Source organism: Camellia sinensis, chromosome 11 (assembly GCF_055761805.1).
Source record: "Camellia sinensis isolate YWXY chromosome 11, ASM5576180v1, whole genome shotgun sequence".
In the NCBI taxonomy this organism is placed as follows: domain Eukaryota; kingdom Viridiplantae; phylum Streptophyta; class Magnoliopsida; order Ericales; family Theaceae; genus Camellia; species Camellia sinensis.
In genome coordinates, this window is record NC_138971.1 from 12,060,222 (window position 1) to 12,085,875 (window position 25,654).

At 37.8% G+C, this 25,654-nt stretch overlaps 1 protein-coding gene across 2 annotated transcripts; it reads right to left on the reverse strand.

Annotated features, from left to right (window-relative positions):
* Nucleotides 1–3,003: 3,003 nt before the first annotated feature.
* On the reverse strand, nt 3,004–14,605 carry UNG (uracil dna glycosylase). 2 transcript variants are annotated; one of them, XM_082893593.1, is made up of 8 exons: nt 14,228–14,596; nt 12,434–12,684; nt 11,709–11,867; nt 7,424–7,454; nt 7,155–7,290; nt 5,340–5,423; nt 3,461–3,532; nt 3,004–3,353 (listed from the first exon to the last, which is right to left on the reverse strand). In XM_082893593.1, the coding sequence occupies exons 1-7, from the start codon at nt 14,526–14,528 to the stop codon at nt 3,508–3,510; spliced, it is 987 nt and encodes a 328-aa protein (XP_082749719.1). In that variant the 5' UTR covers nt 14,529–14,596; the 3' UTR covers nt 3,004–3,353; nt 3,461–3,507. The 2 variants fall into 2 exon arrangements, with proteins under 2 accessions (XP_082749719.1, XP_028119980.2); XM_028264179.2 differs by lacking the exon at nt 3,461–3,532 and having other exon boundaries at nt 14,228–14,605.
* Between the last annotated feature and the right edge of the window lie 11,049 nt (nt 14,606–25,654).

The window sequence follows — 25,654 nt, forward strand, 5'->3', positions numbered from 1 at the left end:
TCTTCTTTGATTGAGACAGAGAGAAAATAATTATAACTTTTATTTTAGTTTAGATGGAATAGATAAAAGAAAATAAATTATTGTTAATTATATTACCAAAATCTTTTTTCAATCTCTCCAAAGTGGTGAGTCAAAAAGTAAGTTTTAATATAATCATATACTAGCGGTGTTTGCACACGTGCTACTAGTTACAAATTTTGATCTGAATTTGAATCTGAATTTGATTAGTTATAAGAGACTTTGATCTGAACAATTACAAAAATAGGACAGTTGCATTGCATGGGGTATTATTTTGAAGAAATTAAAAAAAAACAAACGCAACATCTATCCAGTGGCTTTTCGTTTATATAAGGTATAGATAATAGAGAACAAATGTGTAACAGATGGATGTGAATATAGGAAGGTTTGGGCCATACAATATGTTGAGATCAAAGTTCATTTCATCCTCCAATTTTCCTTTGATGTTTCAATTACATTTGTTCATGTTTTTTCGTTTGTATGTCTTGGAAACTGTTACTGATCAATGCAGATTTTGACTCGGGAGGGGCAATATGAAGCCAAAGCAATCTGTTCAAAGCTTAATTTCGATCTTTAGCCCAACTTTTATGTTTGGGTTGGCCAACGATTATTTCTGTTTCTTACGTTGATGTTTTGAACAGAATATCACGTTTTTTGAAGAGAAAAATGGAGTATATATAAAAATAAAAATAAACATTCAGGGGGCAAATTGAAACAAAATTTCATGACTATAGGTTCAGTAGTAATTTTCAAAGGGTGAGGTAGTCACTGCCCCTCCCGAGCACAAGATGACTCATTTTCTTATTTGTTCATTTATTTATTTTTTTGTATCTAAAGAATATGATTATATTAAGCTGTATCAATTGGTCATAAAACCAACAGAGTGTAGAACAATATTGCAAAATCTTATATGTCATTGTAAGTCATATAGATATATGACAGTGGACTTGTCATATCATGTCTCTACGGTGTTAGCTTATCATATCACTTTATTTGGTTTATGCACATAAATGTAATCATCTTTTTCTTTCTTTTTTTAAATACTACGGAATTTAAAGATAATAGAGTTTTACACTAAAAAGCAACAACCAACCAAGAAGAAGAGAAGCTATATTCTCTCATACAAGGTTCTAATCATATTTGCTATGAGAAGTGGTCAGATTGCATCAGGTGGGTCTTCCGTGACGACCCACCCAGTCTTCGAGTTGCTCGGCTCCAATGTTCGCTAGAGCATCTGGACATTTGTTAGTTTCGCGGTACACATGTTTGAGAGTGCATCGAGTTTGGCCATGCCTCATTGCAATTCACTTCAATTTCCATATCAATCCAGGTCTTTTCAAAAATGATTGTCTACAGATTTCTGCCTCCAGACTAGTTCCTCTTTCAATCTTCCCGGAATAGCCAAGGATCCACATTCGTTTTTTTTCATCTCTGAACAGCCCTCCATATCCCAAGAACATACAAAGCATTCATGAAAAGAAATGTATATTAGCAATCCAAGTCCACAAATTTCATTTGGCACTACTAAATCCACTTAAGCAACTCTAAATCAGCAATTTAAACAAATATACTGGTTGAAAACAAAGTGCTTCAAAGAATTGCAGCATCCCAAAAAATATTGAATCAAAAAGTAACATAATTTTTTTCTCTCCAAAAACTCTCGTAGTCAATATTGTTGGTCCTTTATGCAAACATCATGCTATTGAGAGTTCCTCAAGTTATTAAAATTTGCAAAAATGCTTGCTCTTAATTTGAATCTCTCCCCTTGCATGGGTCTGTTAGTGCTTTGCCCAAGATGTATTGTTAGAAGATCTTAGTTTTCTTGGTGTGGTGTCTTGTCCTTTAGTATCAACCAACGAATCCGAATTCGTTATGTATCCTGTAGTTTCAAAATGACGTCATTTTGAAACATAATAAAATAAACCTTACCCTTTTCCTCTTTACCTTTCTCCACCAAAACGACGTCATTTTGAGACACAAGAAGGTGCACTACATGCAATTGACTACAAAAGATTCGGTTTCCAACCTTGGAACTCTCTTTTAGTATTAGGTCTTACTATCTTTTGTTCTTTTGATGTTCTATTAGATGGCTCTCTAGGATGACTCTAATCCATATTTTTGTATCTTGTTATTCTATGAAAATTTATATAAAAAAAATCATTGCTAGTGAAAATACTTAATGCACAATGGGGTGATGCAAGTTTAGCTTATATGATGTGATCTCATCTTTCAGATCTTGTGTTCATCTTACATCTTATGAGAAAGGTCATGGAAAGCATTGATGATCTTTGTCAAGATTTGCAATTAATGCAAGTTTCAAGATAAACTGAATGCAATGCATTTGGGGTCGAGCAAAAATATTCATCCAAAATATGAGGGACAGTAAAATTATTGTGTGAAAAATGACATAGAAATTCCTACTATTAGCAAACAAGGTTAAGATCAAAATGATTTTTTCCCATCAAATAACCTTATACACCTTGATTCCGTCCCAAAGCATCTTCCCTATCAAGAAACAAGCAACAAAAAAGTCAATTTTGGTTTGAAATTTTCAAAAATAATTTTCTAAATTTTCAATTAGTATTTTTTAATTTTTAGTGATTTTTTTAATATTTTGATCATTTTTTTTTTAATTTTTAGATTCATTTAATCTAGATACACTTAAAAAGTATAAAATTTATACAAAAAATCTTTTAAAAACTCATTGAATACAAAAACAAACAAAAAAAAAATATACAAAAATTCGATACCTTAGTATATTTTGTATTCAATGATTTTTTTAAAAATTTTTCTACAAATTTTGTATTTTTAAAGTGTATCTAGATTAAGTGGATCTAAAAAGTAAGAAGAAAAAAATTGATTAAAATGTAAAAAAATTCACTAAAAACAAAGAAATATGGATAGAAAACTCAAAAAACTATTTTCAAAAACCCAAACCAAAACATTGTCATCACAGAATGTACAATATTGTTCACAAAACCCAAATAAACCAAATTGTTCTTCTCAGTACATAAACCAGATCATTCATGAATTTCAACCCCAAAAAATATACAACACAAAAAGTAATTCATACGATTCAATTACATGTTGCTGAACAAACTTCAAACCATACAGTGCAACAACGATAAAGATGGACCAAAAATATCGGCAAAAGCAACTAAATAGTAACGGAAATAAGTACCGAGTAAATCCTGGAATTCTTGTCTTGCAAGGCAAGTACATCACAGATGTTAATAGTCAGTCACAAAATTCGAGCAGGTTCTCCCAATTATAATTGCCAATCTATAGGAGCCATTCCCATTTGCTCCAAAAGCTGGTTTGTGCAAGAAAAATGCCTGTGTACATGTTAATCAATCGAAGGCAATAAGTATATCACACCGTATGAATTAGGTTTTAACCCTTGGAATATAAAATTCATCTAATATCAATAAAATTAGTTTACATGAAATGAAACCGTCGTGTGTCGCCTAGTAACAACTGCCCAAGTCTTCAGAAATCCGGTACATGCTCAAAACTTAATAAGCATAAACAAATAGAAGTAATCACAAGGTAACATCCACAGTTGAGATTCTATAATGTGACAGCAAAGCTCGGGATTTAGTACTACAGTGAACCCCATTAATGAATAATGTCAACTAGGACAGTTCTATACTTAAATCAACTTTATTTTTAAATCTGCTTCACCACGAAAGTAACATCTTTCTTTGTTAGATGAATTCTGGTCAACCAATATTGATATCGCTGTCAACCAGGGTACATGACATGTAAATTCACTTTTTAGGCTAACCCTAAGTGTACCTCAACATTTCTTAATAATAAGATCAATATCTCCTAGTAATGTCAATTACATACATCAATCTCATCCATCGCCCATTCAATTTAAAGTGCAATAATGTAAAGATTATAGTGATTTGGCACAACACTGTCCTACGTCCATTCTCCGGCTTTGTTGTTGGCATAATCCAGTTATCAACCAGGGTTTTCCCTAGGTTAACAAAAAATCTTACAACTCAAAGAGGTTTTCAGTAGAACAAACTCTAACCTTTACAATCCAAATCACAAATTAAACATTAGGTTTTTTTTTTTGTTTTTTGTGTGTGGCTCAACCCGAAACCCAAAACCACCAAGAAACACAACTTATCACTTAACAAAGATGCTCACTAAGAGCTTCACAAGGAGCCTCTCTATGTGAGATAAGAGTGTAGGTGTGTGAAGGTGGCACTAGTGTATACAACAAAATATTTATAACATTATGATGAGAAATTATACCTCCAATGAGAACTTTCAAGATTTCAAGGAAAGAAAACTCTCCACACAAGGTACAATGGAAGTTTCTTAAGCTCACATTCACTCACATAAAGTGGATGCATTGAAGAGATGTGATTTAGAATGTGCAAGAAGTGCATAGACACTTGAAGAGTTTTTCTCATCAAAAAATACCAAGTGAGGGTACCTTGGTATTTATACTTTCCCAAGGAGAAGGCTAGTCCAACGATTAGTTTTCAGAAACAACCAAACATGGGCAGGCCTACTGTAAGTCCTAGTTGGCCAACAAACTAATGGGAAAGTCAAAATGAGATCCAAGAAGGTTGACCCCTCCACACATGAATTCAGATTGCATAAATTCGTTCCTCATTACTGCATGTGCAAGTTAACTACAACAGTTACAAGGATGCACTGACTACTTAATTGATTTTTATACATGAAGTGTATCATTCCTGTTATTTCCACATGGACTCACAATAAAATGAAACAACCTTTTTCTTTTATTTTTGCTCAAAAGAAACATAAGAAACAGAGCTCACTAAGATGCTCTATACCACACCCCAAGTACACCACTGTGGAAACAAAAAAGTTTACCGTCAAACAACTAATTGGAATAAACCATGCATCAATAGTTAATTTAATCAGAAGAATTAAAATATTGAAGAATTGATAGTAAACAACTCAAAAGGCATGATTTTTGCTATTCAGTGATACCATGATAGACAATCACATCCCAAAAGCAAGGAAACAACATTCCTGAACTAACTCAGGAAGGGCTTGGAGACAATTATTTTGGAGGGGCTCCTCTTAAGGGTAATCTCCGTAAATTTTTATTTATTTATTTATTTAATTTTTAACAAGAATTCAACATGCTTGCTGATCCCAAAAACTAGAATTTGACAAGACAGTTCATTAATGTTACTCGAGCAATCCAAGGGAACAAACAGGGTATGCAAGATTAGAATGGTAATAATAATTTTGGTCAAACATATATTCCCTATATGGAAACATTTATTGCAGAACTGTAATCGCATTCATATAAGGAAAAAATGGACCTGCACCCAAAGAAGCCCCTATTTGCAGATAAACCAGAGGGATGAGCTGCTTTGAGAATATGGTGCTTTGTCTCATCGATCAATCTGCACGAAATTAATAATCATTAGTGTAGCAAAAAAAATTATAAATTATCAAAGATCCCAATATAATTGCTTAAAAATATAATTATAATTAACCATCTTTTTAGTTATAAGTTTCCTACTGACTACAAACTCATCCCAACATCTTTTTTCTTTTTCCCTATTGAGTCCTGTAATTTCTCAACTTCAAAACTCACAATATGTTTACACCAATGTAATCTGATATAAAACTATATAAAACCAGAAGCTCACGCTTTCATTTTGAAGACACATGACAGCTTTATAGATATGGTTTTGAAAATTCAGTTTGGAAGCCCCATGAGAATTCCACATTGTGTCATCTAAGTTTTGTCGTAGTGGAACCCATCAAAGAGTTCCAAACATCACTCTCCTTAAGATGTCATTTGACCTCTCACAAAAAGGTTATAAAGAGACTAAGGCCTCATTTGGCATCCAGCTAAAAAAGCTACATTTTTTTTTTTTCTGAACTTTTGTCTTCAGTGATTTTTTTTTTTTTTCAAATTTGTGTCAAAATTTTTTACTTTTCCGGTCCGTCTAGTGTGGAAGAATCTAAAAAGCAAAAAATAAAAACTCATAAAATTTAAAAAAAAAAAGTTCACTAAAGAAGCTACAAGTGAAGAGGTCAAATGTCTACTCAAGTAGATTCTAAAGTTCACTACAAAATGGAGAACAATAAGTTCCATTTATCTTTTGCAATTGCACAGTGAAGCAACAAGTGGTCCACTGTCCTCCACCATACAGTGCTTGCAACACCTAGTATTAGGTAGTCTGTCGCCTCTTTTTATCAAATTGTCAGTAGAAAGGATAGAACTTAAAGTGGCTGTCCAAACAAAAAATGACACTTTAGTTGGAGCTCCCGACTTCTAAATGAACTTCACAGGAAAGAATTCCTCAACCTTCCACAGATTATTAAAAAATAAATAAAAAAATAAAAAATAAAAAAGGTGATAGGATTTAACCAAGAAATTCCCATTGCCACACCTCCACCGATAGACTGAAATATTATGTAGGTCTAGGAAAACCACAATAAAGGAACATTTTTGCACCACCCCATGCAAAGCTGAATCCTACAACCATCCCCAAGCTCAAACGACATATGCTTCAAGTTTCTTGGAAAAATTCATTTTAATGGTTGCCCTTCCCATGCGCTTCATGGATGCTACATTTCATCACTAGAAGCTGAGATAACAAATAAAAAAACACTTCTCCAAATTTTAAATTCAAGATAATAATCCAGGCAGGAAAAGCAAACAAGTAAAATATTAAAAGCTAAAACAACACCAAAAATCCCCCAACAAAGTTTAGGACAATATTATCACATTAAGCATCAGATGAATAGCAAATTTTTTGTAAGCTAGAGAAACAATGCCAGATTGTTTCATGCAAAGTTGGCTTCATTTTTAACGATGATTAATATCCTGCAGAAACTAACACTAGAACCAATCAATGATGGCCTAAATTCTGCTTAAGAGATTCCATTTAAAAGAAAAATTTAAAGGATATTCAGATTCTTTCCACCTGATTTGAGTGGGTATAATGAACAAAACATCAAGGACTGAACACCAAAAATGATGGATTTGACACATAGAACTTGAGAGCAAAAGAAAGTGAGAGTATTAATATTTCATTTTGTAGTGAGTGGAGATAAATTTAGCATATTTCTTGATCAGCCTTCAGATTTGCCACAATGCCAAGCTTATGACACGAGGTTACCTGGATTTTGCTTGAGCATAATTTCCCCACAGAAGAAATACTACTCCCTTCTTCTTCTGTGAAATTGCTTTGATGACAGCATCAGTAAATTGCTCCCACCCTTTCTTTGCATGAGAATTTGCCTGATGCTGCCTAACTGAAAAGAGGGGAGGGGGAAACAATAAGAGACTTATGGAACAGAGAAAGTGGGAAAGCAATGTAGCAAAATTCATAACTAAGACTATATGACATTGCAGGATTTGGAAGTTCAGAGAAATTAGGAATTTTACCAGTAAGAACGGCATTGAGCAGTAGAACACCCTACAATGTATAGTATTATTGTCAGATACTATTTAAAAAAGAAAAAGGCATCACCACAAGATAACATGCCATTTTGGATGAAATAGGCTAGCATGCACTCCAATGTGGAAAAAAAAAATGATATAGTAGAAAGAGTAGTATGTTCCAATATGTAGTGTTAGAATTTACCATCACCTACCACCACTACCACCTCACCTACTCCACTAAACCTAACCCACTACACCACTACCACCTCACCTACTCCACTAAACCTAACCCACTACACCACTATCACCATCCACTACACCTACATCTATATAAGGAACCATTTGTAATAGACAGAACAAATCAAAAGATCAATCAATAATATACATCAATTTTTACATGGTATCAGAGCTATAAGATTTAGGCCTATACTCCTTTCTTTCCGGCGGGCAGCCGACCGGCAACCTTGCCTTCGCTGCCCGCGGGAGTTTTTCAACACATACCAGAAACTCTCTTTCTCTGACTATCCGTCTCTACTCCATCCTCTCTAATCATCAGAAATATAAAATCGATTGCAGCTTATTACACCCCTCAGAAATTGCACGGAGACCCACATCAGAAACGGGGCCCTCACTATCCTCGCTGGCATCAATAGGGAAAACCCGAAGTTCACGGAGATCCTTACATGTTGCAGCCACCGCCTGAAGTCCTTCATCACACACCGAATCGAGCACCCAAAAGATCTGGAGTTTCTGGCTGATTCGTTTCCCTATTTCAAAGAGCTCGTGCTTGTCTGTTGCGATGGCTTCGGTACCAGTGGTCTCGCTGTGATTGCCAACAAGTGCAGGCAACTTCGAGTGCTTGATCTGATTGAGGATGAGGTTACGGATGATGAAATCGATTGGATTTCTTGTTTCCCAGAGGGTGAAACTTGTCTCGAGTCTTTCATTTTCGACTATGTGGAATGCCCAATAGATTTTGAGGCATTGGAACAGCTGGTGGCGAGATCTCCGTCTTTGAAGAAACTTAGGTTGAACCGGTTCGTTAACATTGGGCAGCTTTACAGGCTGATGATCCGAGCTCCACAGCTCACACATCTTGGTACTGGGTCATTTAGCCCTTCGGAGATTGCTGCTCAAGGTGATCATCAGGAGCCAGATTATGTCTCCGCTTTTGCTGCTTGCAAATCGCTAGTTTGCCTCTCGGGTTTTAGGGAAATTATACCCGATTATCTGATTCAGTTCTAGCCTTGAAACGGTTGTGCGGAACGTCTACATTCTCTTCTCCAAAAGTGACAGACCAATAGGTGGAGAAAATAAAGAAATCATGGATTTGGTGAAACTGTCTACTCCTCTTTTCTTCTTTTCTCTCTGCAACCCACATGGGTTGGTTCCACTTTTCATCATCAATATTCCCACTCTCTTCCACTTTCTCTTCTTATTCTTATTATTATTATACAAAATCAACACCGACAGTCCACTTTCTCTTCTTATTTTATTATTCACTATTTCAATTCACTACCTTTTTGTCTATTTTTTTTTTTATTTTTTTATATCCCCTTTATTCGCTCACCGATTCCCACGCCTTCTGATATTTCCACTCTTTCTTTTATTTCCTTTCCCAAACAAAATAAATAAATAAATAAATAAATAAATTTAAAAAAAAAAAAACAAAAAAAAAACAAAACAAAACAACACAGAGGAAGAAGACGAACTTATTTTATTTATGTCGGGCTCACCCCGATCACCATTTTACACCAAAAAAAAAAAAACAAAAACAAAAACAAAAAACAAAAAAAAAAAAAACCAAACCAACACAAATCGGCACAGTGGGATTTTTCTTCTCTACTCTGCTGTAGGTCTCTTCTTCTTGCCTCCGTCTTGGACGGCCCTTGCCGGTGTTGCCTCCGTGTTTGCTTGACCACCAAACAAGTTGCCTCCTCCTTGTTCCTCCACTGCAGCATATGGCGGACCTCCAAAACGGAACATCGCAGTGGCCTTCCGCTTCAGCTCCTTGTTTTCCGCTTTCAGCGTACTTATCTCTGCTCGCGCATCCTTATACATGCGTTGGAGCAGAGCCAGCTGGGAGTTTAACTGTTGCACCTCATTTGTCCTGCTCTGCAGCCGGTGCGACAAATTTGTGACCGCAGTCATGGTTTCCACGCATGACTTCAGAGTATACTGATTGGCCTCAATATCAGTTTGCACCGCCATTTTTTGCTCCACCGACCGCATCGGAAAGTTCAACGGAGCAAAACCAGAGGTGTTTGGTTGAGGTTCACTGGCCACCGCACCAGTTATTTCTCTTGTGGACTCGTTCAGTTCTGGAAAGAGCGTGAGCAGCCCACGGGAAGAGGAGGCCATGTTCTGGGTAGCTGGACGGGAAGAAGAGGCCATGTTGCTGAGTGTTTCAGAGACGGGTTGGTTACAGAGTATTACAGAGTTTCTCTCTCAGCACAGGAAGAGTTTTTTTCAGAGGATTTTCAGAAGTTTTTTGTCTGCCTCAGCCTCTGCCTCAACCTTGGTTTAAATAGCCAGGGCCGATCCGCGCATCGCGCGCCACTTGCCGACAGCCGACCAACGGGCGCGCAAGCCAAGGCGCCCACGTGCCTCGCCATCATGTCAGGCACACCTTTTTATGACTTGGGCACGCCTTTTGATGGCACGCCTTTTTATGGATTGGGCACGCCTTTTGATAGCACGCCTTTTGAAAAATTGGGCACACCTTTTGAGGGTGCGACTTTTTAAGGGTCCGACAAGACTCTGTAAACTGTCCCGACATAGATTTCGATTAGTTTCTACAAGGGTCCGACAAGACTCTGTAAACTGTCCCGACATAGATTCCGGTTAGTTTCTACAAGGGTCCGACAAGACTCTGTAAACTGTCCCGACATTGATTCCGGTTAGCTCCTTTATGGGTCCGACAAGACTCTGTAAACTGTCCCGACATAGATTCCGGTTAGTTTCTACAAGGGTCCAACAAGACTCTGTAAACTGTCCCGACATTGATTCCGGTTAGTTTCTACAAGGGTCCAGCAAGACTCCGTAAACTGTCACAACATTGTCTGCTACAACGGTCCGACATGACCCCATAAACTGTCTTCTACATCGGTCTGACACCGCCATCCAGTGTCATCTACAACGTTATGACACCACCATACAGTGTCCTCTACAACGTTATGACACCACCATACAGTGTCTTCACCAACGGTCTGACACGACCATACAGTGTCTCCTATCCTTTTTTTATGTATTTTCTTGTTTTGTTCCTCTCTTCAAACTCAAGTTGGTTAGTTTCTATCCTCCTTGAGTTTGCGGGGGACTGTTAGAATTTACCATCACCTACCACCACTACCACCTCACCTACTCCACTAAGCCTAACCCACTACACCACTACCACCTCACCTACTCCACTAAACCTAACCCACTACACCACTATCATCATCCACTACACACCATCCACTACACCTACATCTATATAAGGAACCATTTGTAATAGACAGAACAAATCAAAAGATCAATCAATAATATACATCAATTTTTACATGTAGCAACTAGCAATAGGACAAATGTTTCCTTGATATAAAAAAATAAAACTAAATCATTATTACAGAGGCCTTACTTTAAAGAGAAATTGCTTTATAAATAGCATATTCAACCAAAACTCATCCAGAATAATGACCCCCATTGTCCTACGTCATTTAGTGAGGTGGACCACATGATTCTCTGTAACGATTTATGTGCAGTAACTCTTTAAATGTAATGGCCAGAGTCACTCATACACAAGAATATTTCCTGGACTTCCAGGCATGATCCTGGAGCCTACATAACCGAGCGCATAGATTGTCTCTGATACCATTAATAACAACCACAGGAACTTACCCAAAAGAGCTAGCCAATGAGATGTCATTTGGGTTAATTGTTCCTACTAACAAACCCAATATCATCCATGCAAACTTCCTATGTGGGATGGGATCATTAGTGTGCATTTTTTCACATTTACATTTGACACAAATTGCATATTTAATGATTGACTTTTAGAAATTTAAGAAGAATAAGAAAGGATCAAATTGCTAGTTTATTATTTCTAAGCTTCAAAATATGTCAGTTGAAGGAAGAAGTGGATAATAAAAGGAAAAAGTAAAAGAACGGACAACATTCATAACAGACCACATGAGAACAGCAGTTTATAACAGAAAATACAAGCAAGAAGTGCTAGGGGGAGAAAAAGGGACAGCAATAATTATAAGAAGAAACACATTCATAGTAACATCACTAGATCAATTGGTACCTGGATAGCCCATTTTTCCAAATTCCCGTGAGATGGAATTAAGCAGCACAAATCTTGCTGAAGCTCCTTGTATATGTTTTTCAGACTTGAAGGGACTTCCACGCCTTCTGGCACAGAAAAGGAAAGGCCCATTGCTTGACCAGGCCCATGGTAGGGATCCTACCAAAATAAAATAAAAAATAAAAACTTAAGCATGGCATTATCTACTTAGCAGAGCAATTGCAAACCATAATAAGGCTCCGTTTGGTTTAGTATTAAAATCATTATTTGAGTGTGGAGTTGTATTTTGAGTTTTTAAATTGAGATTTGAAAAGAAAAAATTTGTTTAGTTATGAGTTTTGAAAAGATGATGAAGTGATTGATTTTTGAGTTGTATTTTGAAATTTTTGGGGTTTATTTTTTTTTTCAATATTTAAAAAATGTCTGAATCTTATTTTGTTTAGCGTAAATATTTGTTATTGTAAAATGTAAACAAATTTCCATTCTAAAATTTTAAAATTTCCATTCTTAGGTTTGTGATTAGTTGAGCTCCATGTAAACAAATAGCTACATAATACTGATAGTACATAGGGTATATATGGCTTGGCTTGGCTGGGTGAGCTTTGGTTCTATCTTTTTCAATAAAAATTACTTTATATTATCTTTCAGTAGCGCAGAAAGTAGGAAAACAAGTATAGAAAGGGAACACAAACACAACACTACATGGAGGAGAAAGAGCAGTATACCTGACCAATGATGACAGCCTTGACCCTGTCAAATGGGGTAGTATTAAGAGCATTGAAGATCAAGTGCTGAGGCGGATAGATTGGCACACGGCTATTCCCACCGCTGCTGCCACCATCACCTCCACCACGTAGTTCAGTTTGGACAAACTTGCACAACTCCTTTGCATAGGGCTTCTGAAACTCTCCAGGAAGAGCTTCCAACCATGTCTCCTCCACCAACAGCTGTTCCAATTTCACAAAATTCACCCCTTCTGAAGATACAAAACATATTATAATTTTACAGCCTGTTTGGTTGAAAAATGAAATGAAATGATTTGTTACAGTAAGATAGAAAAGAAGCAAGAAAAAGAAAAGTTGAAAGAAGATTGTGTTTTCTTTCGTTCTTATTTGTTACCTCTTGTTTGATTGAGACAAAGAGAAAATAATTATAACTTATATTTTAGTTTAGATAGAATAGATAAAAGAAAATAAATTATTATTAATTATAATACCAAAATCATTTTTCAATCTCTCTAAAGTGGAGTCAAAAAGTAAGTTTTAATAGTAGTTATTTTTTTTTCTCATTATTGACTTATAAATTAGGTTTTAAAAAATATTGAAAATGATGCGCTTTTTGTCTATTTCATTCATTACCAAAGTTGATTAAATTTAGTGAGAAACAAATTAATTGGATATAAAATTTTCATAATACTAACATAACGTTGCTCATTAAAATACAAAACAATCAAAACAAAAAAAATCTCACTCATATCTCTCACATGTATTGCTGCATCTCAAATCCTTCACCAAATTCTTCATCAAATTTAAATTTGATGAAAAAAATGGTAAAAATAAGATCCAACCCATTCATCAAACTTGTATCGAATCAAGTTTTCACCAAAAAAATATCAAACGAGGGATTGAGTGATTTAGAGAGAAAAGAAAATAAACGGAGAAATATATATTTCTCTTACTTGTGTGGATAACTTAAGTAGAGAAAAATAAGAAGAAATAAAGAGAAACGGAGACAAATTCATTTCTCTTATAACCTGCATTTTCAATCTTTTCAAAAGTAGAGAGATTGGAAGAGAAAAAGAACCAACATATTTTTATATTTTCATAATATTAATTTTATCCCTGTAAAAATAAAAGAAATAAAATGATTGACAAAATATAAAAAAGGTTATTTTGATAATATAATATAAAACAGTTTATTTTCTTTTCTCTTATGAAATCTAACCAAATAAAAATGAGAGAAATCACAATCATTTCTTTTCTTTTATCTCTTACTTATCCAAACAAGAATGAGAGAAATCGCAATCATTTCTTTTCTTTTCTTTTCTCTTATAACTTATAAGTAACCATTTCTTTTCTTTTCTCTCCTAGGTAGGTTCCCAAACATAGTGGATTGGAGATCAATTTTTTCACCTAAATTAGTTAAATGAGGTTTTTGGAATAGGTTAGGTATTTTTAAAAAGATTTGGTAGAAAAATTTGATTCTCAACATTAGAGTGAGCTATATCAAATCAAGCTTTGATCTAAATTATTAAGTTAGGTACTTATGACTTAGAAAGTATGAAATTATTAAGTTACTTTCTTCTTTAGTATTGAGTTTTAACCCCTAAACTATAAAACGGTACAAATTAGAATAACTAAACTATAGTTTAGGACGTCTCCGTGTAACTAACCCTGAGAAAAGTACAATATTTATTTTCTTTTGTTTTCTCATCAAATTCGTCGATCCAAACAAGGTATTAGTACTAGGCGACTGATGATTAATAATTAATTAGAGAAAAATAAGAAGAAGAAGCGAACCAGAAACGGAGGAGTTAGAGAGACGATCCAAACAGATTCGGAGGTTTCTTCTGGATTGAGCCTGTAATTTCTTGAATTGGATCCTCGATTTCTCATCGGCAGTGAGACCAGAGGAAGAAATAGGGATATCTGAATGATCAGCCGATTTGCAGAGGGTTGAAGAAGCGATGGGGTTAACACGATTTGGAACTGATTTTAGGGTTTTGGAAGAAGAAGAAGAGTCCTTTTTTAAGCGTTTTGCAGTGGGTTGGAAGAAGTCCATCAGAGTTTTGGAAGCAGCCATTGATTCTCTCTTCTTCATTCAAACAATCAACCAAAACAGAGAGACATCGGGGATTTTTTGGCGCCTATTTGTGTCTTTTTGCCGCCTTTTCATTTTTATTTTTTTTAATGTGCAAAAAAAAAAATAAAAAAAAAGGTAATATGATTTAAAAAATATAAAAAAATGTATTCACATAAGTTATTGGATAAATTATACTGACATGAGCCTCGTTTGAGACGTAGTTATTTTAGAAGTTTTTTTGATTTTTTTGTTATTTTAATAAGTTATTTTAATTTTCGTATTTAGAAAGATATAATGAATTTTTATTTAAATTGTTATATTGAAATAATGTTTAAAGTTAAAATAATAAATTTATCCCTAACATCATATTTTTCAAAATTAATGTAAAAGGGTAAAATCGTCATTTACCAAGAGAAGGGACAACTTTTCAATGTAACATGTAGGCCAGCACTGTCCCATGGTTTTAGCTTTATTTTTTATTTTATTTTTATTTTTATAAAGTGTTAATTTATGAGCTTTTTGGCTTTTTTTTTAATTTGAGACTATTTTAGCCTCAAACTCATCTTTTCAAACACCCCCATTGAAGTTTGATTCAATTATATTATATTTTTATTTTTTTGACGTTTTAAAAATTATTATTACTTTTTAGGTTAATATTTTCATTTCATAACCCTCCTATTTATATAAACGAAAATGATTGGTAACTCGAAAAAAGTGACCCGATTTTGGCTCGAATTCGAAGACAAAGACAGAGGAGAAAGAGGGAGAGAAGAGAGGAAGAAGATAGGAGAAGATAAAGAGGAGGAGAGAGGGAGAAAAGAGAGAGGAGGAGATGAGATCGTCGCAGCACCACCGCCGTCGCTTCCGGCCCCGCCTCCGCCTCCGCCTCCTCCTCCCCATGTGATTACGCCCCCTTCAGTCCTCCTCCTTCCTCTTCCTCCTCCTCCTCCTCCTTCATTCTCTTCTCCTTCTCTTCTTCTCCACCCTTCTTCTTCTTTTTCTTTTTGCAACAAAAAACACAGGAAAAAAAAAAAGACACCAAAACGACGTCGTTTTGGTGTCGAGCCAAATTCGAGCCAAACTCTTTCGAGCTACGTAGCGGGGTCGTTATATAAAAGACAATAGCTCTCAATAAAAAAAATAGATAAAATTATATTAAAAACGAAAAAAGTAAAGCAAAGGGAAAAAAAAACAAAAGTAGTAAAGCAAAACAAAGTAAGAAAAAAATAGAGTGCATGAGTTTAATATTTTTATTTCGTCTAAATAATTACAATGACTAGAGTTAGTGTAATTTCTCAAACGTTAAGGTATGATATGTGTTAAACCCAAATTTCAGGGATATAAGTATAATTTATCGTAAGTTATTCCAAACAGTCAAATCCTAGGGTTTAGCTTTTTTTAGTCAAAAGGTCTACATTGAGATTTTATTCTTTCTCAAAGATGTGTACAGAGAATATTTTTATATAATATTGTAAGTGTTGGTAAATGTCCATTATAATTATTTTAATTTAGAATATAATTGTTATTAAAATAAAATTTTATTAAGTGTATGTACTAAAATAATGTGAAAATAGATTTTAGATGATTGTTTATAACTATTCATACTACTATACAAGAACAAGAACACGTTTTGAATAGTAAAGAATTGACTCCTTATGCAAAAATATAAAAAAAATCACACGATTTGTTTTCAATTTTTAGAATTTACGTTTAAGAAAATTTTATTTTTTTATTTTTCATATTTTTCTATTTTTACTGAATTTTTTTAATATTTTAATTAATTTGTTTTTAATTTTTAAACACACCTAATATAAATACACTTAAAAAGTATAATTTTCATGAAAAAAATCTTTAAAAAATTCACTAAATAAATAAAAATTCAATATATTTTTCATATTTTTGTGTATTTATTAAATTTGTTTATTTTTTTCACAAATAATTTACTTTTTAGATATATATATATATATATATAAGTAAAATGCGTCTAAAAAAAAATAAAAAATGCTTAAAATTTTAAAAATATTTACTAAAAACAAAACAAAGCAAAAAACAAAAAAATTAATTTCCAAAAAACTAAATTCAAAAAACTGAAACCCAACACCCTGATTACTATTATGTAGAAGTCTTATCAGTCTATAAAATCATGGATCAAACTGTAACGCCCTCAAAATAATACATAAACCCAACATTCATGATATTCATAGACAAGAGAATAAAGCATATTTCCATTCATCAGAATATTCTTACAAAAGTAACACATGTTGACAACAAAAGTAAATGCCCTGTAGGTTTACAACTTTCCAAGTCAACACTTGATTACAACAAAAAAAGAGTTATAACTCTCTACACAAAAAAGCCCTTGGCTTGAATTTACATGTATCACCAAAATATTAAAACAACCAAAAGAGCCTTTAGCTCCCAAAACCATCCAAGCTAAGGCCTTGGAGGTGACATAACACCTGAACCTAAAAATGATGTCCCATATAGAGTGAGCCAACGCCCAGTAGACATATGTTAAACATAATATGAGCAATAACTAAAATATTGGCATTTGATAAATGCTTAACTCATATAAACAAACATACATCTCTTTCAATTTCATTATCCAAACCAATTCATAGATGTGGTTCCTTGTTCATCCAAACAGTTTAAATGAGACTACAACTCATATCAACAATACTTCGGTTATGATCAATTAACATGAGACTACAACTCACATAATTAACACTTCAACACTTCAAGTTTAAATGAGACTACAACTCATATTATTATCATTTTCATATTTCAATTTATCTACGTTATACAAACGCAATTAGGATTTCGGAACTTTCACCCTGGACACTCCGGCCAACTTAGTTATCACTGGAGTCCATCCCTTATCTTCTCCCAAATCCGGTTTAGGAGTACATCCCCTATCTCCTCCCAAACCGTGGAGTACATCCATTATCTCCCCCCAAACAATATACATATACAATGTATTTAAACACTTATCATATACAATGATCAAGCCAAGTACACATTCAATGTGTTATCACATCCGTCATATTCAATGACATATTCAATTGATTAGTTTTAATTCACCTAATCATCATGCAGTGTCTATAATAATCAAGACTATCCTCCACCGATAGCCCAAAACAATTATTTCTAAACAGATAATAAATTATCGAACAGATAAATTATCTACAATTTCAAATGTGAGTGATCAATCAATCCAACTCCACCATTAAACCTCATAATTACCCAATTTCATTATTTCCAACTCAATTTCATATTTCCATAACTTTCCCAAATTAGTTATACAAATTAATTCATCACAATAAATTAGAGCTTTTCTCTCCATTTTCTCAACATTGACCCAAAGGTCCAAATACCATCAATAAACATCAATAACCTTATTTTATGACCCAAAATACACATGTATTGGTCAAAAGAACAAAACCCCTCTTTATACATTTTGAAGCCTAACACCCAAAATTTCCCAACTTCAACATTAAATCAAAATGACCACAAGTTTATGTGAAAGATCATAAATATGAGTAGTTATCCCTACCTCAAATTTCGGAGCTCCAAGGAGAAGATGAAGAAATTCGAAGGTGCTCCAAACCCAAAGATTTTCAGATCCAAACGTAGCCCACACCAAGCTCTATACTTTTTACAAAGGGACAAGGGTGGAAGATCACTAAAACTATATAACTTCGTAGAGAGAATGTGTATTCTAGAGAAAGGAGCTCTCAAAATAGGGTTTTGGAAAGTTAGAGAGAGAGAATGGCCCGAAAAAGTTACAACTCGGACTGATATAAAACATAGTCCGCTCGAGCGTGGAACACCTTGCTCAAGCGTCAGATACAGACTTCCGCTCGAGCGTGAAAAGTGACGCTTGAGCGTCGAATGCACACTTCCAGAAGTTCTGTAGACGAAGGTCCCCGCTCGAGCGTGAAAGTGGGCGCTCGAGCGTCTGATGACCTGTAGAGAAAAGATACTGGAGACTGAATAATCCTGCTCGAGCGCCAAACTGCCCGCTCGAGCGGAGGAACAAAAGCAAAGGGCCCGCTTGAGCATCAAAAGCCTCGCTTGAGCGTGAAGGCCAAAATCTAGGCATCAACTCTTGGTTTCTAAACACAACCAACATGTTTCAAACCTATCCAACACAACCCAAGACTCAAATACAAAGGGTAAATGATGGAAACGAGAATAAGACAACAACTAACATCCATGGACCCGAGCCCGGGATACACTTAAACAATGAAGGAAAAACCAGGATCGCTATAACCTCCCCCCCTTAAAGAATTTCGTCCCCGAAATTAGATGAATAAGTTTCAAAAACATGATTTCTCAATTCTCAACAATATTACAATTTAATATTCAACATCCTGACCCATTACCAGTCATCCCATCTCTTTTCAAGAGGCAAATTACAACATAACTCAATATGCATTATTAACATGTTTTTCTTTGAAATTCAACAATTTCAACACAAGTATTCCACAATTCGATAACATATTCAATGTCAACAATATATTTGCATTTCCAAAACATAATTAACATATGCAATGTTAAAGTAAAACTTCTATTTCCGAACCATATTCAATTGCTATAACATTTCCACAATCCAAAACATATATGATGTTTCCAGAATTCATTAACAAAACAAAATTCCCAATGCATGGTTAAACATTAACAAACAAGTCCGGGTATTTCTCGCAGACCTCCAACTCACGTTCCCAAGTGGCTTCCTCCACTCCGTGATGTTTCCACAAAACTTTCACCAAGGGTATCGTCTTGCCTCGCAAGATTTGATCCCGCCTATCCAAGACACGCACCGGTCTCTCCTCATACGAGGCATCTCCATCCACCTCTAAGTCGGTCCAATCCAATACATGTGACGGATCCGGATCGTACTTCCGAAGCATACTAACATGAAACACGTCATGCACCCCGGACAACTGCGGCGGTAAAGCTAAACGGTATGCAACCTCCCAAACCCGTTCAAGGATCTCAAAGGGACCAATAAATCGAGGGGATAACTTCTCACTCTTCCCAAACCTTATCAAACCTCGTCTAGGTGATATTTTCAAAAAGACGTGATCACCCACCTCAAATGCCAAAGGCCTCATCCGACGGTCGGCATAACTCTTTTGGCGACTCTGGGCTGTAACAAGCCTCTTACGAATAAGCTCAACTTTCTCCGTCGTTTCTCGCACCAACTCCGGGCCCAACAAAGGTACATCACCCACCTCGGCCCAACACACTGGAGACCTACACGGTTGGCCATACAAGGCTTCAAATGGTGCCATACCAATGCTCGATTGGAAACTATTGTTATAGGCGAACTCCACTAAGGGCAAGTGCCTCTCCCATGACCCACTAAAGTCAAGGACACAGCCTCGAAGCATATCCTCAAGGATCTGAATAGTACGCTCGGACTGCCCGTCAGTTTGAGGATGATAAGCTGTACTAAAGGTCAACTTGGTGCCCAAGGCACTCTGCAAACTCTGCCACAACCTAGCAGTAAAACATGGATCTCTATCTGAGACGATCGACACCGGGACTCCGTGCAACCTCACTATGCCCCGAATATACAAGTCGGCAAGGTGATCTATCGAATCTCTCATGAGCATAGGGATAAAGTGCGCCGACTTAGTCAACCGGTCTACAACCACCCAAATAGCATCACTACCCCGCTGAATCCTTGGAAGGCCCACAAGGAAGTCCATCGTGACATGCTCTCACTTCCATTCGGCAATAGGCAAGGGTTGCAACAAACTCGCTGGCCTCTGATGCTCGGCTTTCACTTGTTGACAAGTAAAGCACTTAGATACAAAAACTGTCACATCTTTCTTCATACCCCGCCACCAAAACTGGCGACCCAAATCGCGATACATCTTAGTGCCTCCTGGATGCACCGCAAGGCGTGAATGGTGAAACTCTCGGATTACTTCCTCTCAACAAGACTCCGGCACAACCAGACGGTCTCGGTACCTCACACTCCAGTCGGGATACACAGTCAAACCCTTCTCAACCTTCCCATTGGAGATCTTCTCCCGGAGGGTTTCTACCTCAAGGTCACTCCTCTGTGCCTTTAACACTCGATTCACAAGTGTGGGCTGAGCAACTACCGAAAACAAGGCCGCAGACTCAACAGATTCACCTAGAAGCAGATCAAACTCGCCAAGTGCACCCAACATCTCCCATTCTCGGATGGCTACACAAGCTACATCACTAATGGATTTCTTACTAAGGGCATCGGCCTTTCCCGGGTGATAGTGCAACTCAAAGTCATAGTCCTCAATAAACTCCATCTACCTTCTCTGCCTCAGATTTAAGTCTTTCTGTGTAAACAGATACTTCAGACTCTTATGATCCGAGAACACCTCGAATTTCTCACCATACAGGTAATGCCTCCAAATCTTCAAGGAAAAAATTACAGCTGCTAACTCTAGGTCATGTGTAGGATAATTCTTCTCGTGTATTTTCAACTAACGTGAGCCATAGGCTACTACTTTCCCCTCTTGCATCAACACACAACCCAAACCCTCTCGTGAGGCATCACAATGTACAGTATAACCCAAACCCTTCTTCAGAATAATCAAAACTGGAGCGGTGGTAAGTCTAACTTTAAGCTCTTGGAACGACTTTTCACAAGTCTCACTCCACACAAATTTGATCGCTTTCCGCGTCAACCTAGTCAACGGCGAAGCTAGCTTGGAGAAATCTTTCACAAACCTACGGTAATAACTAGCCAATCCCAGAAAACTGCGGATCTCAAAAACACTCTTTGGCTGTGCCCAATCCTGCACTGCCTCTACCTTGGATGTATCAATAGACATCCCTTCCTCGGAGACTACATGGCCTAAGAATTTAACCTCTCTTAGCTAGAGCTCACACTTTCCGAACTTAGCATACAGCTTATAGGCTCTAAGTAACTCAAGCACCACTCTCAAGTGTTCCTCGTGGTCCTCCTCCAAAGGTGAATAAATCAGAATGTCGTCTACGAAAACGACCACAAATCGATCTAAGAATTCCCGAAAAATCCGGTACATCAAGTCCATAAACATTGCCGGTGCATTGGTGAGCCCAAAAGGCATCACCAGAAACTCATAATGGCCATACCGCGTACGGAATGCCGTCTTCGGGATGTCTTCCTCCCTGACCCTCAATTGATGGTATCCTGATCTCAAATCTATCTTAGAGAAACAACGGGACCTTTTTAACTGGTCAAACAAATCATCTATACGAGGCATAGGGTACTTGTTCTTAACCGTAGCCCGATTCAATTTCCGGTAATCAATACAAAGTCTCAAAGCCTCATCTTTCTTTTTAGCAAAGAGGGTCGGTGCTCTCCACGGCGAAGTACTAGGGCAGACAAAACCCTTATCCAATAACTCCTGGAGTTGAATCTTCAACTCACTCAAATCGGCAGGGGCAAAACGATACGGTGCCATAGAAATCAGTGCCGTGCCAGGCACTAAGTCAATAGAGAATTCGATCTCTCGATGGGGTGGCAAACTAACGAGATCCTCGGGAAAGACGTCCGAGTACTCACAGATCACTCTTGGTAACTCGGCCTGGGTCTCACTTCACTCACTATTCATACAGCTAGCAAGAAGACAACTAAGCGTACCCCGCCCTCATGGATCATACACTGGTGGTAAAACACTACCAACCCGATCTCCCAAGAAATGGAAACAGTCCCCGCTCAAGGTACACACAGTAACCCTCTGGCGGTAGCAGTCGATAACAGCCCGATATGACGATAACCAGTCCATATCCAAAATCACATCAAAACCCGACATATTCATTACTACAAAAGAAAATGGAAGCCGGCGGTCGGCGACCTCTATATCACAACCTCTACACCTATGTTTCAAAATCAACTCACCCCCAACAGGTGATACAACACAAATAGGAGAAGCTAACTGTGCCAACTCCAACCCCAAAACAGATGCAAATGTAGCAGATATAAAGGAATGAAATGCACCCGTATCAATCAACACATTAGTAACCGAGTTGCAAAACAGAAAGGTACCTTTCACAATAGATGGAGCCGGTACAAAATCCTGCGCGGTAACAGCATACACACACCCTGTAGGCCCCTGATCTACCTGCTCACCTCTCGGAGCAAAATACTGCTGCACGGACTGAGCCGAAGAGGCTCCCTGATTGGGCCTCGAGGACTGAACTGACTAAGCTGGTTGAAAACTCTGCCTCAACCCAGATGCACCAGATGTGCCACTCAACTGCAGGCAAAACCTCTTCAGGTGCCCGCCTGACCACATTGGTAACAAGAGAGCGGTTGGCCTCTGCCCTGACTTTGGCTCTAAGGACGAGCCGAAGATGAAGCTGCTCTTTGCCCTCCTCCCTTCTGCGGGCAAGTTGGAGACTTGTGGCCTAGCTGACCACACTTGTAACAGGTAAAGTCTCCCTGATTGCCTCTCCCAGAGCCTGAACTCGGCACTAGAAAGGTAGATCTTGCAAACGCACCCTGGGACTGCTGAGGGTTAGAACCCTTCTGCCTCCTACCATCCCCCTGGCCATCCTGACTCCTCTTGGAGCCCCTCATCCTCTCCTCCTCCTCATGCATAATAATCTCAAGATGGGCCACAGCTTGGAATGGCAACGGGGCGGGGCGGGGCCGGGGATCACACTCCCCGTCCCCGATCCCTGATGGTCAAAATTTCCCCGGCCCCGCCCCCGATCCCCGACGGGGAGCCTATTACCACCCCCGCCCCCGCCCCCTAACGGGGATCGGGGATCCTCGACCCCGAAGATTCCCTGGTCAAAAAAATAAATAAATAAATTCAACATAGATCTGATACAGTCACACAAATCGCACCCATACATAGATCTGAAACATTCACAGATCTGAAAACATAGATTTTCATCATCAACAACAACATTCACAGATCGCACATATCGGCAAAATTAATACAGATCCAAAACCCAACAAATCATACAGATGGGAAATCAAAAAATAAAAAATAAAAAATAAAAAATAAAAAATAAAAAATAAAAAATCAGAAATATTCACAGAGAGAGAGAGAGAGAGGAATCAAGAACAAACACAAGCATGACATCGGCGATGAGAGAGAGAGGAGGAGGGAGATCGGCGGGGAGCCCGAACAGAGCCGCCGTGGCCAGCCTCTTAGGGCTGTGGTTGCGACAGTGTTTGGAGAGGAGGGAGGGTCTCATTCGCCGATCGAACTGAGGAAGAGGAAAAGGGAGATCGGCGAGAGATCTGCGGGTAGAGAAGGGAGATCGGCGGGGAGAGAGAGAGAGAGGAGGAGGGAGATCGGTGAGATCGACAGGGAGACGAGGGAGCTCGGCGGGGAGAGAGACAGAGAGGGACGGTGTGACTCAGTGAAATGAATGAGAGGTTATGTGTGTTTAGGGTTTGATAAATATATATATATATATATATATATATAGGGATAGAATAGTAATTTTGTATCGGGGAAACGGGGCGGGGGACCGGGGAACGGGGACGGGCCGGGTACGGGGCTGAGACACTTATCCCCGTCCCCGGCCCGAAACTGATCGGGGATTAATTTTTGAATACCATCCCCTTCCCGTTAGGGATATTTTTCGGGAAAAAACCATTCAAATCGGGGTCGGGTCCTCGTCGGGCCGGGTTTAAATTGTCATCCCTAGCCGCAGCATCCACAAGGCGCCCATACTTTAAAGTCATGGACCCCGCAACTCTCATCTTGAGTCCGGTCCTTAACTTATTCTCAAACTCAAGACAACGGCGTTCTTCAGACGCCACTAGCTTAGGAGCAAACCTCGATAAGCTGGTAATGCGGCCTCCAACTCGGCCATTGGTGTGTTCAGCTGCTTGGGCTGACAAAACTAATCCCTCAATTTCTCCCTAACAACGGGAGGCAAAAACTTCTTCTGGAAAGCATCTACAAAGGCCTCCCAAGTCCCACCAATACGGCCCCGCATAAACTTTCACCACTACCCCGCGTCTACTTTCAGCTGGAAGGACGTTAAGGTCACCTTCAAGGCTCCATCTTCGATGCCTAGCATCTCAAACGTCTTCATCATCTGCTCAAGCCACTCATCAGCCTTAAGTGGCTCTTTCGGATCCTCAAAAAACTCATCCGGATTAGATCGAAAAAACTCCCTCTTTAGAAAGGAAGGCCCTGCCTTAGCTACATAGGCCTGGGCTTGATTCTCAGCACTGAGAATGCCCATAGATTCCCTCAACGCTCCTGCCATCTCGCGGGCTAAGGCGCCAATGGCCTGCTGACCTACTGGCTCAGCCACATTGGATTGACCAACTCCCTCTTGCTGCGCTGGAATTTCATCTAGTATAGGCATCTCCTGCCTCCTAGGCCTACCTCGCCTACCACTACGTCCTCGTCCTGACATCCTAATAAAGGTAACGAAGACATTAGCACATTTACAAATGTGCCGAAGCTATTTCACTCACGTCCTAATGTAATGGACAACTGTAATTCACTCCATGTAAGCACATTATCACGTAAGCACTTACGAATTTCATTTCCGGATAATGACAGTTCCGTAGCGCTGCTAGAGTTCCAGTTAGAAACGGCAGTGATCAATTGCCTTTCCAACAGGACTCCCAGAAACCCAATGATCCAATCAATATCCTAGAAACTAGATTCCATACCCATTTAGTCACATAAGCATGATATCAAATAAACACATAACATCATACATAAGCCTCTAACAAGCGAGACAAACCCAATGTGGTACTAACCACTCCCTACGTACCCAAGGTATTCAAACCCAGTACGCTCTGATACCAAGTTGTAACGCCCTCAATATAATACCTATAAACCCAACATTCATGATATTCATAGACAAGAGAATAAAGCATATTTCCATTCATCAGAGTATTCTTACAAAAGTAATACATGTTGACAACAAAAGTAAATGCCCTGTAGGTTTATAACTTTTCAAGTCAACACTTGGTTACAACAAAAGAAGAGTTCTAACTCTCTACACAAATAAGCCCTTGGCTTGAATTTACATGTATCACCAAAATATTAAAACAACCAAAAAAGCCTTCAACTCCCAAAACTATCCAAGCTAAGGCCTTGGAAGCGGCATAACACCTGAACCTGAAAATGATGTCCCATATAGGGTGAGCCAACGCTCAGTAGAGATATGCTAAA